Raw genomic sequence first — 16,690 nt, 5'->3', positions numbered from 1 at the left:
CACTACAGCAGCCCTCCTCCCAGCCCCTGGACAGGCACTGAGAGTCCTACAGCACCAGGCCCAGGGTTGATTTGGCTTTGAACCTGGAGCAGGGTAGACTGGGAAGGTTGCTGAGCTGGGGACAGATACCGTGGCATCCAGCCCAGGCCTGAGCCTCTGAGAAAAAGGAAAAAGGAGTTTGAAATGGAGACCAGGGAAGGAGCCCAAGCTGGTTCCCAGGCCAGCACCCTGCAGAGGAGGTGGGTGTGGCAGGGATGGGGAGATGATCTTTCTGGCCAATGCAATATTTTGCAAAAAAAAAAAAAAAAACTCATAAACAAGGGCCGGGCGTGGTGGCTTACGCCTGTAGTCCTAGCACTTTGGGAGGCCGAGGCAGGCAGGTCACTTGAGGTCAGGAGTTCGATACCAGCCTGGCCAACATGGTGAAACCCTGTCTCTACTAAAAATGCAAAAGTTAGCTAGAAATTGCTTGAACCTGGGAGGCGGAGGTTGCAATGAGCCAAGACGGTGCCACTGTACTCCAGCCTGGGCAACAGAGAGGCTGTCTCAAAAAGAAAAAAAAAACTTAGACGGAGAGTGTGCCCTCTCACTTCCCCATAGGCCCACCCCTGCTACTGTCCCAGTGCTTTCTGCCACCAGCCTGGCGCCTGAAGGCAGTTGCCTCTGAGATCCCAAGGGACCCCAATAGGACACACTGCGGCATCTGCCTGGGGCCTGGGCTAACTTGACTTGGATTTGAGGACATTCCAGCGAGGGAGCCTTTGAGAGGTAAGAGTAGGTGGTCACAGCCCCGGGTCTGGAGTGAAACTGCCTGGGTTCGAATCTTGGCTGTGACAGGAGCTGCTTCTGCACGTGGGTCTCAGAGGAGAAAAACAGGCTCAGGTGAATGTCAGACTGACATAATCATAATAAAATAATCATATTGAAAATAACTTATGTATTCGTTGTTTATCTGAATTTCCAGTGTCACTGGGCATTCTGTATCTTACTTGATAAGTCCAGCAACCCTACCAGTTGAAACGTGGACTGCCTGACCCCAAGCCCCGCTTAATTTCCCTGCTCAACCACCATTTCAGAAATGGAGACACTCAAGTCCGGACAGCCAGGCCGCCCCTGCCCGGTGGCCCCCGACACACTCTAGGTCTCTTTCCCCTGCGGCCCGACAGCCTCGCCCAGGCAGGAGCCTGCTGGAAATGCCGAGGACAGAAAAGGGAGATGCTGGTACTCAGACTCCGCCCCGGCTCTGAAGCCCCGCCCCCGGCCCTGAGACCCCGCCCCTAGCTGGAGGCCTCGCCGCCAGCCATTCACGTCCCGCCCCGTCCCGGCCGCGCAGAGCCCTCCCCAGGTCGCGCAGGCTGCGCTCGTAGGATCCGCCTGCGGCGCGCAGGCCCCGCCCCAGGCGCGCGAGTCTCCGCCCGTCCTCGCCGGCCCCGGCCCCGCCCCCTGCCTCTGGCCGCTCGGATCAGCTTCCAGTCCGGTCGGCCCGGCCCGGGGGCCATGGAGCTCCGAGCAGCGGATCGCGAGCCTCCTGCGAACCCCAGCCTGCACGCCCGGTTAGCACCCGGCCGGGAGATGCGGCAGTGGAATCTGGAAGGGCGGTGAAAATCCCACGTCCTGCCCTCCCCCGGCCTCTCCGTTCGTCCCCTGGGTAGAGAGGTAGGATGGATGGGGTGGAATTCCGGGCTTCTGGCTCTCTGTGCCCCAGACCCGATTGGTGACCTTGAGCTGGGGGTGCCCCCTCGCTGCCTCTTGGGTTGGCAGGAGGTCTCGCAAGGTCGCTGAGTCCTGCTCCTTTAGGATGGGGACATTGCCTTCCGGTGTTTGGAGACGTCAAGGGGTTGGATTCCAGGGCGCCATGTGCTTTCACCCCGGCCTGTACCCTCCCCTGCCTCAGTTTTCCCGATAGCCTAGAACTTCATCTGCCTTACCCCTCCTGGCTCTGAGTTTCTGGGTCTTGGCAGGTGCCTGGCTCCCACCCCTTCCCAGCCCCAGCCCTGGAGACAGCAGCCCCTAGACTACCGAGGGACAGCGACAGCATGAAGGCTCCGGTAAGTGGTGGAAGAAGGAGGACTTACAGGGAACGCAGAGACCCCGACCGGCGGAGCAGCTCAGCAGCCTCTCCACCCCAGGACCTACTGCCACTTCTGACCTCCCTGCTGCCAAGCAGAGAAGGGCAGAATGGCCTCAAAGTCCAGCCCTCTGTGTGGCCCCAGGCGGGTGGCATCCCCTCTGTGGTATCAGTACCTTGCTATCCCTGTAAAATGGAGGTAACACTACGAGCTAACCAGGCAAGGCCTACCTGGGACTGGGGGTGTGAAAGTTCAGTTCAGCCACTCTTGTCTTTACCGCAGAAGCCCCGGGTTGTGGGAGAGAGACAGCTGGATGTGGGGGGGCAGTTCATCTCGACTGCCTGAGTCAAGGTCTCTGGTTCCTCATGGGCAGGGGAGCAGGTGTCAGGCAGAACTACCTCCCCTGCACAGCTGGCCACACAGAAAAGACTTATTTTTAGAAGCTAACGTAGCTTTACGGGCAGAAAATGGTGGGCCTCGGGCAGGATGTGCCGGGGTGGGTGGTGGTGATGGGGTGGGGGGTGGGGGCGACTTTCCCATTTCTGATTTTCGGAGAGCACCAGCCAACGGCTCGGTGTCTTCTGAAGGGTGGCCTAGGGACTTGTGCCTCGAGTCTAGAAAACTGGAGCCCAGGCCGGGTGCGATGGCTCAAGCCTGTAATCCCAGCACTTTGGGAGGCCGAGACGGGCGGATGACGAGGTCAGGAGATCGAGACCATCCTGGCTAACACGGTGAAACCCTGTCTCTACTAAAAAAATATAACAAACTAATCGGGTGAGGTGGCGGGCGCCTGTAGTCCCAGCTACTCGGGAGGCTGAGGCAGGAGAATAGCATAAACCTGGGAGGTGGAGCTTGCAGTGAGCTGAGATCCGGCTACTGTGCTCCAGCCTGGGCGACAGAGCGAGTCTCTGTCTCAAAAAAAAAAAAGAAAAGAAAAGAAAACTGGAGCCCAGAGAGACACAGGTGGTGACCAGGGTGGACCACTGCCCAGTGACTAGCCTACAGTTCTGCTACCACCAAGCCCCTCCCCTCCTGGGAGGCTTGGTGATGGTGGTGGAGGCATTCACTAAGTCTGCCAGGAGGGCCAGCCCTGGTTCCAACGGCCTTTGGCACATGGTTTCTGGAGGCAGGAGCCTCCAGGCACCAGCTTTTCAATTATTAAAGCCATTTCTTGAAGGACATTTGCTCCAATCTCCTTGTGCCACCTGGCCTGCTGATTATCAGACGGCCACTGAGTCAGCTGGGGGTGGGGCGGAGGCAGGGCCACACTAAGCAGCCCTGGTCCTAGGCTGAAGGAGCTGGTGGCCCTTCTGAGGCACCACTTTCCCATTGTCATGTGCACAGCACTTTACAGTATACGGAACGCTTTCACTGCCCCTCCCGTAAGTTCACATGGTGGGCGTTATCAGTCCCCAGTTTGTAGAGGAGGAAACAGGCCCAGAGGGATGGAGAGCCACAGGTCACATAGTACACCCCAGCCTCCAGTTAGGAATATGGACTTTCCAGCCTGTATTTAAGGCCCCACTGTGGTGCTTCTTTGCTGTATGGCCTCGTACTACTCACTTCACCCGGAATTGCTTTCCTTATCTAGAAGGTGGGGATAATGACAGTGTTATCTCCAGGGCCTTATGTGCCCAGAGCTTGGCATCCCCAGGTAAGGCCCAATGGGTGGAGACTGGATTCTGCTGCTGTTCTAGGAGCTGCTCAAGACCCAGGAGGCCAGGTGCAGCCCTGAAGGGGCTTCTGGGAGCCCCTCCCCGCATACACCCGCCCGTGGCCACTGTCTCCCTCAGGGTCGGCTCGTGCTCATCATCCTGTGCTCTGTGGTCTTCTCTGCTGTCTACATCCTCCTGTGCTGCTGGGCCGGCCTGCCCCTCTGCCTGGCCACCTGCCTGGACCACCACTTCTCCACAGACTCCAGACCCACCGTGCCGGGCCCCTTGCACTTCAGTGGATATAGCAGTGTGCCAGATGGGAAGGTAAGTGGGCCAGGCAATGCATCTGGGGTGAGTAGTGACAGCTGGGCTTATCCCAAGCTGGACCTTGAACTTGGCCCCTCTGCTCACCAGCCATGTGATCCTGGCCAATCATGTCACCTCTCTGAGCCCTAGGTTCTTTTTTTTTTTTTTTTTTTTTTTTGAGATGGAGTCTTGTTCTGTTGCCCAGGCTGGAGTGCAGTGGTGCGATCTCGGCTCTGAGCCCTAGGTTCTAAGAAGAAATTTTTTTTTTTTGAGATAGAGTTGTGCTCTTGTTGCCCAGGCTAGAGTGCAATGGCGCGATCTCGGCTCACTGCAACCTCCGCCTCCCAGGTTCAAGTGATTTTCCTGCCTTAACCTCCTGAGTAGCTGGGATTACAGGCATGCGCCACCACACCTGGCTAATTTTGTATTTTTAGTAGAGACGGGGTTTCTCCATGTTGGTCAGGCTGGTCTCGAACTCCCGACCTCAGGTGATCTGCCTGCCTTGGCCTCCCAAAGTGCTGGGATTACAGGCGGGAGCCACCGCGCCCGGCCGCATTTATATTTTTATTTGTTTATTTATTTTAGACAGGATCTCACTCTGTCAACAGGCTGGAGTGCAGTGGCACGATCTCGGCTCACTGCAACCTCCGCTTGCCAGATTCAAGGGATTCTCCTGCCTCAGCCTCCTGAGTAGCTGGGATTACAGGAGTGTGCTACCACGCCCAGCTAATTTTTGTGTTTTTGGTAGAGATGGGGTTTCGCCATGTTGGCCAGGCTGGTCTCGAACTCCTGACCTCAGGTGATTCACCCACCTCAGCCTTCCGAAGTGCTGGAATTACAGGTGTGAGCCACCACTCCCGGCCCAGATGTTTTCTTCCCCATTTTACAGATGAGAGACTTGAGGCTCACAGAGGCCAGTGACTTGGCCTCGGGCCACATAGCTAGGAGGGGGCAGAGCCAGGATTCAGGCTCAAGACCAAGGAGTCCCACAGCTGTCCTGGGCACTGATGACCCTGCTTTTACTTAGAAACTGGGCACAGTGTGGGTGAGGCATGCGCAGGGGAGGGGGTGGCCTAAGAATGATTCTGAAGAAGTGAGGTTCATGTTTGCTTAACAAATACTTATATGACCTCCAGTCTGTGCCCGCCACTGTTCTAAGTGTTTTGTAAATATTTGCTCAAGCAAACCTCCTAAGAACTCATTATGTAGAGACAGTTAGGGCCTCAGAGGCAGCGACAGGAATGAGGACCACAAATACGGCTGATGAGGAAGTGGAGGGGGGGGGGCTGAGTGCAGAACCTTAGCTCTGACACTGGATATCACTGTGATCTGGGAAAGTCATCCCTGCTGCCCAGCCTGCAAAATGGGTTAATAACAGTCCTTCGAGCCGATACCTGATCAAGTAAGGTTGGTGGATATTCCTGGGGGAGGCGCAGGGGGTGTAAGCTGCATGCTCATGCCTCTCTCTCTTTCTCCCTGCCTGCCCTGCAGCCGCTGGTCCGCGAGCCCTGCCGCAGCTGTGCTGTGGTGTCCAGCTCCGGCCAGATGCTGGGCTCAGGCCTGGGTGCTGAGATCGACGGTGCCGAGTGCGTGTTCCGCATGAACCAGGCTCCCACCGTGGGCTTTGAGGCGGACGTGGGCCAGCGCAGTACCCTGCGTGTCATCTCACACACAAGCGTGCCGCTGCTGCTGCGCAACTACTCACACTACTTCCAGAAGGCCCGAGACACGCTCTATGTGGTGTGGGGCCAGGGCAGGCACATGGACCGAGTGCTCGGCGGCCGCACCTACCGCACGCTGCTGCAGCTCACCAGGATGTACCCCGGCCTGCAGGTATACACCTTCACTGAGCGCATGATGGCCTACTGCGACCAAATCTTCCAGGACGAGACGGGCAAGAACCGGTGAGCCTGGGGCCTGCCTGCTGGGGTCTCCCTGGCAGCTGGGGACCTTCATTCTCTGCGAGTCTCTTGTCCATCAGGGCTCTGCTCTGTCACGCCCGGGAGATCAGCACTCATGGAGGCAGACATGGTCCTGCCCTCTAATGGGGGGCAGGAGGCAGAGGGGATGTCACTCAGGAAACTGTCACACAGATCTAGAATCCCAAATGGTGGTGAGGGCTATCAGGCCTTTTGAGCACCCGATGGGAAGCACTGGGCAGTGTGTGGAGGGGCAGGAGGGAGCGCTTCTCTCTGGAGGGAATGGTCTGTCTAACTTGGTCTCTGATATCCCTTCTGGATAATAAAAGTTAGAGGCCGGGTGTGGTGGCTTATGCCTGTAATCCCAGCATTTTGGGAGGCCAAGGCGGGAGGATCACTTGAGGTCAGGAGTTTGAGGCCGGCCTGGCCAACATGGTGAAACCCCATCTCTACTAAAAATACAAAAATTAGGGCCAGGCGCGGTGGCTCACGCCTGCAATCCCAGCACTTTGGGAGGCCCAAGTGGGAGGATCACGAAGTCAAGAGATCAAGACCACCCTGGCCAACATAGTGAAACCCCGACTGTACTAAAAATATAAAAATTAGCCAGGTGTGATGGCGCATGCCTGTAATTCTAGCTACTCAGGAGAGTAGCTGAGGCAGGAGAATTGTTTGAACCTGGAGGCAGAGGTTGCAGTGAGCCAAGATCACACCACTGCACTCCAGCCTGGGTGACAGAGTGAGACTCTGTCGCAAAAAGCAAAACAGAACAGAGCGATAACAGCCCTCTTTGCTCACCAGGCACTGGGTGAAGCACTCTGCATTCAAGGTTTCATTTTATGTCATACCCAAAAGCGCACTCATGACTCTTGCCGGTCCCTCCTCCATACGCATGCTCCTGCACTGGCCTCTGTGCTCAGGAGACAGAACAGTCAGCCTCTGGTGTATTCACCAGAAAATTGGGCTATGCCTCTGACTCCCCTTGTACCATCATCTGCCACATACAATGGCCCATGGCTGCCACCTTGACCTAAGCTGCAGGCTTCCCACCCCTACCACTCCTGGCCTGCCTGCCCTGCGTGATCCTGCCCCTGCCTGCCTCTGTGACCTTGTGTCTCCTTCACTCCCCCTGTTCTACCGATGCTGGCTGTCTGGGGCTCAGACATCCATGCCTATTTCTACCTGCAGTCCTTTGCACCTGCCGTTCCCTCTCCTTGGAAATTCGTTCTCCCAGATCTTCCCATGACAGGCTCCACTTGCTACTCAGGTCACCTCCTCAGGGAAGCCCGCCCTTACCACCCCATCTGAAGGAGTGCCTCCCGCCCTGGCATTCTTTATCCATTCCTTTGTTTCCTTGTCTTGGCAGCAGGTGTCACCCTCTGCCATCATCTTACTTGTAGATTTGTCTCCTAGCTACTTGTTTATCTATTTGTCTCCTTCCCTTGGGAATGTTAGCACCAGATGAGGCAGGTTCAGGGCCAGCACAGGGCCTGGGTGGGGCTCAGTTTGAACGAATGAACCAGTTCATACCTGCCCTGTAGAGGTCGAGGGCGGTGGCCCTTGGCTGGGAGGGTACCCAGGGCTGCTACCTCCAGAGAGCTGAGGCTGGGGCCACCACCTAGTCCCTGACTCCAAGTGGAGCATGGGGGCATGGGGGCAGGGGCTGGGCTGACAGTGTTCCCTCCCTATAACCCCTAGAATTGTCTCCACTTCACAGACCGGTCAGGAGGCTCAGAGAGGTTCACGAGCAAATGTGATGCCCATAGCAGAACCAGGGTTCAAGTGGAAGATCCTTGGACTCTAGACAACCCCCCCCCGACTTCAAACCTCGGTGCCCTGCTGCTTCCTGCTGTCTCCCCAGGCCTGGTCCCTTAGATGAGGAGAGGACGTGGCCAGAGCCCCCACACCCATCATCCAGGCGTTTGCTCAAACCCTGCAAAGCGTAGCTGGGCCCAAGCCCCGCTGGGTGCTGAGGAGGTGATCAGGCCTGGGTTTGTGTGCTGCTCTGCCTGTCACCCACTGCTGGCCTCGGGCTGGCTCTGCCCCCTCCCCAGCCTCCTCCAGGGTCCCCCACAAGAGGTTGAGGTGCGTAGTCCTGGACTGGGAAAATACCAAGTGCCACTGGGGCCTGGAGCCACCACGTGGCCCCATGTTGACAGCGTCCCCCCGTCCCCCCCACCCACCCCCAGGAGGCAGTCGGGCTCCTTCCTCAGCACCGGCTGGTTCACCATGATCCTCGCGCTGGAGCTGTGTGAGGAGATCGTGGTCTATGGGATGGTCAGCGACAGCTACTGCAGGTCAGACCGGCCGGGCCGAGCACGCGGGGACACGGGGAGAGAGAACTGTGAGCCCTCCCAGGCCTTAAGCCAGAGGATTAGGGAGCTGTGGGGGCACAGAGTATGTGGGTTTCGTGGTGGGTGACCATAGCACAGATACCCCTTGGGCTCTGGGCCTTGGGAAAGAGCTCAGTGTCAAACAGGCTGGCTTACCAACAACTCCAGTGCTGCTTGTTGTGGCCACAGGCTGGTCACGGGCCAGTCATGCCACCCTGCAGACCCTCTGTTTCCTTATGTGGAAAATAGAGAAAAGAGTCACATCTTCCTTGGAAGGTTGTTGAAACATTTAGGGGAGGAATAATCCACAAAAGTGCTTACCACAGTCAGGGCCTATATATATAATAGGGCCTAAATAGATATATACACACACACACACACACACATATATGTGATATATTTTATATGTTTTAATTTTTGATATTATATATGATTTTTGATATTATATACTATTTGATATTATATACCAGCATGACATCAAGTTCAGATATGTTTATGGTATGATTTTGTACCATCGTTATATTATTGTATTTCTTTTCTTTCTTTCTTTTTTTTTTTTTTTTTTGAGATGGAGTTTTGCTCTTGTTGCCCAGGCTGGAGCTGGAGTGCAGTGGCGCAATCTCGGCTCACTGCAACCTCTGCCTCCCGGGTTCAAGCAATTCTCCTGCCTCAGTCTCCCTAGTAGCTGGGATTACAGGCGCGTGCTACCACGCCCAGCTAATTTTTTGTATTTTTAGTAGAAACAGGTTCTACTAAACCTGTTGGCCAGGCTGATCTCATGTTGGCCAGGCTGATCTCGAACTCCTGACCTCAGGTGATCCACCCACCTTGGCCTCCCCAGGGATCAGGGATTACAGGTGTGAGCCACTGCACCTGGCCTATGTTATTGTATTTCAATATCATGGAAACTAACCGGTTCAGAACAGGTCACCCAGGTGACAGGTGTCCCTGTGCCCCAGCCATGGCCCTGGCCACACGGCTGGCCCCTGTGATGCTGATGGGGAGGTGGGCGTGCAGGGTGGCTCTGTGACATGGGAATGAGGAGCTCCTCCCTCACCAGGAGCCCAACACCACTAGCAGGGTGCTTGCAGTCTCCATCTCTTGATCTACGCGCTTGTTCTAGAAGGTGGATGTGACCATCTGCATTTTACACATGGGATATTGAGGCTCAAAGGGTCCATCTCTGGCCCAGAGTCATCCAGCTAGCAAGAGGCAGAGCCAGGACTCGAGCCCTGGCCTTTGGGATTTGCTACTCCCCTATGTGTCTTGGCCTTCCCAGGGATCAGACATGGGTCTCCATGAGCCCATGGGCCTGGCGAGGGGTGGTCAAGGTAGGCAGCAGGGTGTGGCAGGAGGTGAGTGAGTTCTGTCCCACACCAGCCCTGTTCCCCACCCCACAGGGAGAAGAGCCACCCCTCAGTGCCTTACCACTACTTCGAGAAGGGCCGACTGGATGAATGTCAGATGTACCTGGCACACGAGCAGGCACCCCGAAGTGCCCACCGCTTCATCACTGAGAAGGCAGTCTTCTCCCGCTGGGCCAAGAAGAGGCCCATCGTGTTCGCCCATCCGTCCTGGAGGACTGAGTAGCCTCCGTCGCCCTGCCAGCCGCCATGCTGTTGGGAGGCCTCTGGGATGTCCCATCCCAGGCCATCACACTCCACAAAAACATTTAATTTATGGATCCTGCCTTCTGCCACGTGCTGGGTGGAGTGCCCCACTCTGGCGACACTTGGAGCCATCTCAGGCCTCATGACTTGAAGGGGAGTGGAGCGAGGAGCAGTGTCTCCACCTCTAGTCCCTGAGTAATTCATGGCATTTGGGGGCTCACCCCACCTCCAGGTCTGTCAAGTGGCCTTTGTCCCTGGGGCTGATGGCCCGCTACTCACCAGCATCATGACCTTGTGCCAGTCCTGATCCTTCCTCCCCAGCCACCCCTACTACCTTTTGGTGCCACACTTCTGAGGCCGGCCGCCCTGCTTGGGGCAGCCAAGAGCCTGGGGTTCGTTGGGTGAAGGGGCCTTGGAGTTGTGACTGCTGGGGCCGTATCAGGAACGTACGGGTAAACGTGTGTTTTCTGGACACTGTCTCTAGCGTGGTCATGTGTCTAATGTGGAGACTAGAGCTTCTTTCCCTGTCACAATCTCAGAAGCTTTTTTTTTTTTTTTTGAGATGGAGTTTTGCTCTTGTTGCCCAGGCTGGAGTGCCGTGGCGCGATCTCGGCTCACTGCAACCTCCGCCTCCTGGGTTCAAGCAATTCTCCTGCCTCAGCTTCCCAAGTAGCTGGGATTACAGGCATGTGCCACCACGCCCAGCTCATTTTTTGTATTTTTAGTAGAGATGGGGTTTCATCATGTTGGCCAGGCTGGTCTCAAACTCCTGACCTCAGGTGATCCACCCGCGTCGGCCTCCCAAAGTGCTGGGATTGCAGCGGTCATCCACCGAGCCCAGCTGTCCCAGAAGCTGTTGACTGGAATCCCTGAGGCCCCTACCCAGGCCCACGTTGGCTGGGCTTCAATTTCTTCCCCAGCAACCTCCTGCTGGTGGCCCCAGCCCAGCCCCTTCCCCAGTAGGTCAGGTCTGCTCCGGGGGGCTGGTTCCTTCACTGCTCTGGCCCAGGAAACTGACCCCAAGCCAGAGACTTCTTTGGGAACCCCATTCTGTACCCAGTGAGAAGAGAGCCAGGGCCAGGAGGAAGGACTCTGAGTGGGAGGGAAATGCCTCCACCCATATTGCTTCCCTGGTTCTGGGTCAAATGGCAAGTTAAATTAGCTGATAAATCTGGGGTTGGGCCTGGCACAGTGAGGGCTAAGGCGGGAGTATTGCTTGAGACCAGGAATTCGAGACCAGCCTGGGCAACATGACAAAACCAGTCTCTACCAAAAAAAAAAAAAAAAAGTGGGCCAGGCACAGTGGCTCACGCCTGTAATCCTAGCACTTTGGGAGGCCGAGGGGGGCAGATCACAGATCACTTGAGGTCAGAAGTTTGACACTAGTGTGGCCAACATGGTGAAATCCTGTCTCTACTAAAAATATGAAAAATTAACAGGATGTGGTGGCGGGTGCCTGTAATCCCAGCTACTCAGGAGGCTGAGGCAGGAAAATCGCTTGAACCCAGGAGGCGAAGGTTGCTGTGAGCCACTGCACTCCAGCCTGGGCGACAGAGTGAGACTCCATCTCACCAAAAAAAAAGAAAACAAAGAAAGAAAGAAAGTGGGTTTAGTCTCCCTGCAAAACAGGAAGGCAGAGGGCAGCCCTGGGTGGGTGCTGTGAGGGAGTCTAGCCTGGCTCAGGCCTTATTTTTCTCACCTATACATTGAGGAGAAAAGACCCACCAGCAGAACCTTGCCATCCTCAGAGGAGGGCTGGTGCCAGCCGGATTTACAGATGAGCTGAGGCCACTCAGCTGAAGCCGGACGACTGTGGAGCGGCTGGGCCAGGGTACAATACCAGGTCTAAGAGCTGAGCCCGAGGACCTCAGCCCTGCACCCCTGGACTGGAGAGAGCCCCCAAGCATCACCCCTCCCAGGCATCACTACTTCATCTGGGGACTGGAAGACTCAGAGGACTGGGCCAGGGCCTCGGGCTGTCAGCTGGGATGCAGCCCTGGGGTTCTAGCTGCCAGCTCCAGGGGTCAGGGCCCTATGCTAATGCTCTGCTGTTGCCAACTTGAAATTCTTAGGTTGTTTTTTGTTTTTTGCAAGAGGACTTGCATTTTCATTTCGCACTGGATCCCAGAAATTATGTAGCCAGTAGTCCCGGGGGCTCTGGGTGACCCGGCATACTCTCCCTCCCATCCTTGGCTTTCACAGAGGGGCCTGAGACCTGGCGCTTGGTTCACAGCACTGCTTTTGTGCCCTGCCTCCCCCTGCCCAGTGCCAGATGGACTTAGAAGTTTCTGCAGGAATGGGAGGGGGGAGGAGAGCCCTGAGCCAGCGAAGCAGGGAGCAGGCTGGCAGCGGAGCCACAGCACAGAGCGAGGGGCTCTGAACAGGTGTCAGGCAGAGGTAAGGGAAGGATGGAGCCTGGTAGGCGGAGGTGGAGGGGGTTTCCGGGCTCAGGGGGGGCCCCTGGAGTCAAGGCCTGACTTCTTTCTGGCCCCACTTTCTGCTGTTGGAGTCCTGGCAGATTAGTGCCCCTCTCTGGGCCTATTCTGTCATCTGTAAAAGGTTAAAATAGTCCCCACCTCACAGATTCAGACAGTGGACTGTCCCTGTGGCTTATGACATGGCAGGCACTTGACATGTGGAGCCAGCATTTTTCGTGGGGTTCGTCTACCTCGGCTGGCCCTGCCCTTCCTTCGTGGTGACAGATGGCAGGAAGCCCCTGCCTCATAGGTTGTCTCCCTACTCCCTGCCTCTTCTTGGGTGTCCAAGGCCCAAGGTCTGCTGGCTCTGATGGGATTTGAATTCTACTTACTCCTGGGAGGCTGCCTTCTCTTCCTCCTCCATCCCCTGGGAAGAGGCTGACCAGCCCTTGGGCCCAGGACACACAGGCTCCTCTAACCTGGCTCTGCCCTTGGGTGGGGTATTTGCTGCTGGGTTGGCCCAGATCCTGTGTCTTTCTAGGGGTGGTGACCTGGAAGGAGTGATCGTCAGTCACTTCCTCCAGGCAGACGGAGATGATCCTTGACAGGTCTGGTGGCTGGCTCGGGGTCTGCTGAAAGCTGTCTTGACCAGGAAACCGAAGACTGCTTTTGCCACAGCGGTTCCTGCAGCTGCCTTGAGGTGAGCCCACAGCAGGAGCCTCCCCACAGCCCCCGGGATCACGTGGATCTGCAGCCACACTTTGGGCCTCTGTTGTCCTGTTCATACCCTGGTTCCTTCGCCCCTCTGCAGACTGGCTAGGGACCTACGCTACTTCCTCCAAACCCAGAGGGGAAGCCAGGTAAGCCTCACAGCCCGGAGGTGTCCTAAGGGGCCTTTTCCTTAGTAGGGCCATGGGGCCAGGCCCAGAGCTCAGCTCACATTTCACACACCTTCACCTTGTAAGGAAAAAAATGAAACAAAAATCCTCACACACTCAGGTGAGGACAGGAACATCTGGCTTTGGGGGACTGGTGGGCCCCAGCGTCTAGGCTCATCTAGGCCCGTCTGCCCTCTCCAGCCTCTGTGGGGGAACAGGCAGTACTTCCTTGTTCCAGACCCTCTGGCTGGGAGCCCAGGTCCTAGCCTGTGGAGCAGGCCCTGTGTGCAGGCCCCCACCTGCCTGCCACTCTCACAGGCCTCACCTCTCCAGAAGCCCCTCCCCTAGGCAAAAGCCCAGAGGGAGGGAGGCCAGAATCCCCAGGCCTGGCTCGTGGACTGGCTCTGCCCAGGACCCGCTGCGGAGTCTTGGGCAAGTTCTATTCTCTCTCTGGCCCTTGATCTTGGTCTCTTTGAATTGGGAGCTGGGGCAGGTGAGGGGGTCTCTTAGGGCTCTTTCCAGAATACCATGGAAGGGAAAAATCCTAACAGCTCAAAGAAGTTTGCTAAGGGTCAGGAAGCAGGGGGGTACACGGGCCTCTCCTACCCCTGGGGCAGGAAGGGTCAGAGCAGAGGCCAGCTCTCCCAGACCGTGGGGGAACGGCTGCGGGGGAGGCCCACGAGGACTGGCCACAGCCACCATGCAGGAACGTCCTGGTGTGGCCTGGCCTGGCTCTCACAGGCCCAAGGCTTCCGTGTAGAACATGTCTGTGGTTATTAAACAGGCAGGCCTAGTGGAAACAACCCCGCCACGTGCGTGTTCTCTGAATCTCAGTTTCTTCCTCTGGAAAGTGGGTTAACCTCAATACCCAACTCATAGGCCACCTTAAGGATTCAATGAGGTGTGTTTGCAAAGTGCCTGGCACAGAGTAAGCCATTCTGTTTCTCATCCCTGTTATTACTATTATTGAGATGGTTACTGTCATTCTTGAGGCTCAAGAAGGGAAGCCAGGCCTGAAGCAAATCCTGCTGGAGCGAGCCTGGGCCCAGAGACATGGCAGGTGGGACAGGCAGCTTCACGTCCGGATGCCGTCCAGGAGCAGGGCCAAAGCACCCTCTCACTTCTGGGTGTTTGATTTGGGTCACTGGCCTGGGTTAGTGAGAAGGGCTGGGGACAGGATGTTTCCTTCCCTGGTTCAGCCCCCAACCCCCTGGGTGGCCTTGGGCTAGAGGTGTTCCTCTGAGTCCTCAGAAGTCGAGTTCATCAGGCCTCCTGCCTGACTGCCCTGCCCCCACTCTGTGGTTTTCCATCCTGTCGCTTGTAGGGCGGGGTCAGCGACCTAGGAGGGCCATGGGTAGGGCTTGGTTTGAGGCTCAGGAAGCGGATGGAGGTGGGCAGGAAGCCTCAAACCCACCCTTGCGGGCCACCCCCTCCCTGCCTGGTGGGCAGTGCCTTAACTGCCTAAAGGCTGTCCCCTGGAGGACTGCTGACTTTTGTTTTAACTGGAAACAAAGTGTTATTAAGGCTTCCCATATAAGTACAACACAAACAACCTACAAGTTTATAAGGGGAAAAGTGAAGGCAACTCCCAACCGTCCTGACCCGCCTTCACTTCAACAGGGAATCAACTGCAGGTGGAGTCCTAGTGGGCCTTTCCAGACACCTTCTGTGTGCATTTACAAATACTATGCATAGTTGTATAATTTTAAAAAGCAAGCAAAGGCCGGATGCAGTGGCTCACGCCTGTCATCCCAGCACTTTGGGAGGCCGAGGCAGGTGGATCACGAGGTCAGGAGATCGAGACCATCCTGGCTAACACGGTGAAACCCCGTCTCTACTAAAAATACAAAAAATTAGCCGGGCTTGGTAGTAGGCGGCTGTAGTCCCAGCTACTCGAGAGGCTGAGGCAGGAGAATGGCATGAACCTGGGAGGCGGAGCTTACAGGAAGCTGAGATAGCGCCACTGCACTTCAGCCTGGGAGACAGAGCAAGACTGTCTCAAAAAAAAAAAAAAAAAAAAAAAAAAGCAAGCAAAAAAAAACATGCTATATATTGCAGTTTGCTTTTAGAAATTAAAAAAATATATATATATATATATATATTTTGAGAGGGAGTCTCGCTCTGTCGCCCAGGCTGGAGTGCAGTGGCCGGATCTCAGCTCACTGCAAGCTCCACGTCCCGGGTTTACGCCATTCTCCTGCCTCAGCCTCCTGAGTAGCTGGGCCTACAGGCGACCGCCACCTCGCCCGGCTAGTTTTTTGTATTTTTTAGTAGAGACGGGGTTTCACCGTGTTAGTCAGGATGGTCTCGATCTCCTGACCTCGTGATCTGCCCGTCTCGGCCTCCCAAAGTGCTGAGATTACAGGCTTGAGCCACCGCGCCCGGCCAAAAAATACATTTTTAAAAATATAAAAATACATTTTTAAAAAAACCCCATCTCTACTAAAAATACAAAATTAGCCGACCGTGGTGGCACACACCTGTAGTCCCAGCTACTCAGAAGGCTGAAGCAGGAGAATCACTTGAACTGGGAGGCAAGGTTTCAGTGAGCCGAGATCACACTATTATACTCCAGCCTGGGCAACAAGAGTGAAACTCCATCTCATAATAATAATAATAATAATAATAATGTGACCATTATCTTAAAATTTTTGGAAAAATACAGTTAATCCAAAAGAAAAAAAAAAGCAGCCCCAGATCCCATCATTCCAGAAATAACCACTATTAACCCTAATCACTGGCCGGGTGCGATGGCTCACACCTGTAATCCCAGCACTTTGGAAGACTGAGACAGGCGGATCACCTGAGGTCAAGAGTTCGAGACCAGTTTGGCCAATGTGGCGAAACCCCATCTCTACTAAAAATACAAAAAAAATTAGCTGGGTGTGGTGGCCCGCCCCTGTAGTCCCAGCTACTCAGCAGGCTGAGGCAGGAGAATCGCTTGAACCCAGGAGGCGGAGATTGCAGTGAGCCGAGATTGAGCCATTGCACTCCAGCCAGGGTGACAGAGGGAGACTTCATCTCAATAAAAAACAAGCAAAAAGGCCGGGCGCGGTGGCTCAAGCCTGTATTCCCAGCACTTTGGGAGGCTGAGACGGGCGGATCACGAGGTCAGGCGATCGAGACCATCCTGGCTAACACGGTAAAACCTCGTCTCTACTAAAAATACAAAAACTAGCCGGACGACTTGGCGGGCGCCTGTAGTCCCAGTTACTCGGGAGGCTGAAGCAGGAGAATGGCCTAAATCCGGGAGGCAGAGCTTGCAGTGAGCTGAGATCCGGCCACTGCACTCCAGCCTGGGCGACAGAGCGAGACTCCGCCTCAAAAAAAAAAAAAAAAAAAAAAAAAACAAGCAAAAACCCAAAAACACTAATCACTGTGATAGGCAAAAAGCATTTCCTTATTTTTTTCATCTTTTAAAATACTGTGATATGGTGTCATATTTGAAAGTTATAAGGCATAAAAATATCATGAACCTCATGACCTCAGTCCCCACTTAAAGA

At 55.4% G+C, this 16,690-nt stretch overlaps 2 protein-coding genes across 6 annotated transcripts in view; both read left to right on the top strand.

The window, feature by feature from the left end:
• The first annotated feature begins 1,417 nt into the window (after window positions 1-1,417).
• ST6GALNAC4 (ST6 N-acetylgalactosaminide alpha-2,6-sialyltransferase 4) lies at window positions 1,418-10,364 on the top strand. 2 transcript variants are annotated; one of them, XM_030919088.1, is made up of 6 exons: window positions 1,418-1,656; window positions 1,962-2,048; window positions 3,767-4,048; window positions 5,522-5,934; window positions 8,139-8,246; window positions 9,683-10,364. In XM_030919088.1, exons 2-6 carry the CDS (start codon window positions 2,037-2,039, stop codon window positions 9,870-9,872), a joined length of 1,005 nt encoding a protein of 334 aa, XP_030774948.1. In that variant the 5' UTR covers window positions 1,418-1,656; window positions 1,962-2,036; the 3' UTR covers window positions 9,873-10,364. The 2 variants fall into 2 exon arrangements, with proteins under 2 accessions (XP_030774948.1, XP_010366121.1); XM_010367819.2 differs by having other exon boundaries at window positions 1,441-1,656; window positions 3,863-4,048.
• A 1,973-nt stretch (window positions 10,365-12,337) lies between these two features.
• The window catches only part of ST6GALNAC6 (ST6 N-acetylgalactosaminide alpha-2,6-sialyltransferase 6), a 22,018-nt gene continuing 17,665 nt past the window's right edge, over window positions 12,338-16,690 (top strand). Inside the window, exon 1 of one of the 4 annotated variants that reach the window (XM_030919079.1) lies at window positions 12,338-13,009. The gene's annotated coding sequence lies outside the window, so the exon portion shown is untranslated. Of the gene's footprint in view, window positions 13,010-13,039; window positions 13,170-16,690 lie in introns of those variants that run through there. The other 3 variants (XM_030919081.1, XM_030919080.1, XM_030919078.1) reach the window with 3 other exon arrangements.

This window comes from Rhinopithecus roxellana, chromosome 16 (assembly GCF_007565055.1).
Source record: "Rhinopithecus roxellana isolate Shanxi Qingling chromosome 16, ASM756505v1, whole genome shotgun sequence".
Lineage (NCBI taxonomy): Eukaryota > Metazoa > Chordata > Mammalia > Primates > Cercopithecidae > Rhinopithecus > Rhinopithecus roxellana.
The sequence above is the reverse complement of the archived record's forward strand: the minus strand, read 5'-3'. Positions and strand labels throughout refer to the sequence as shown.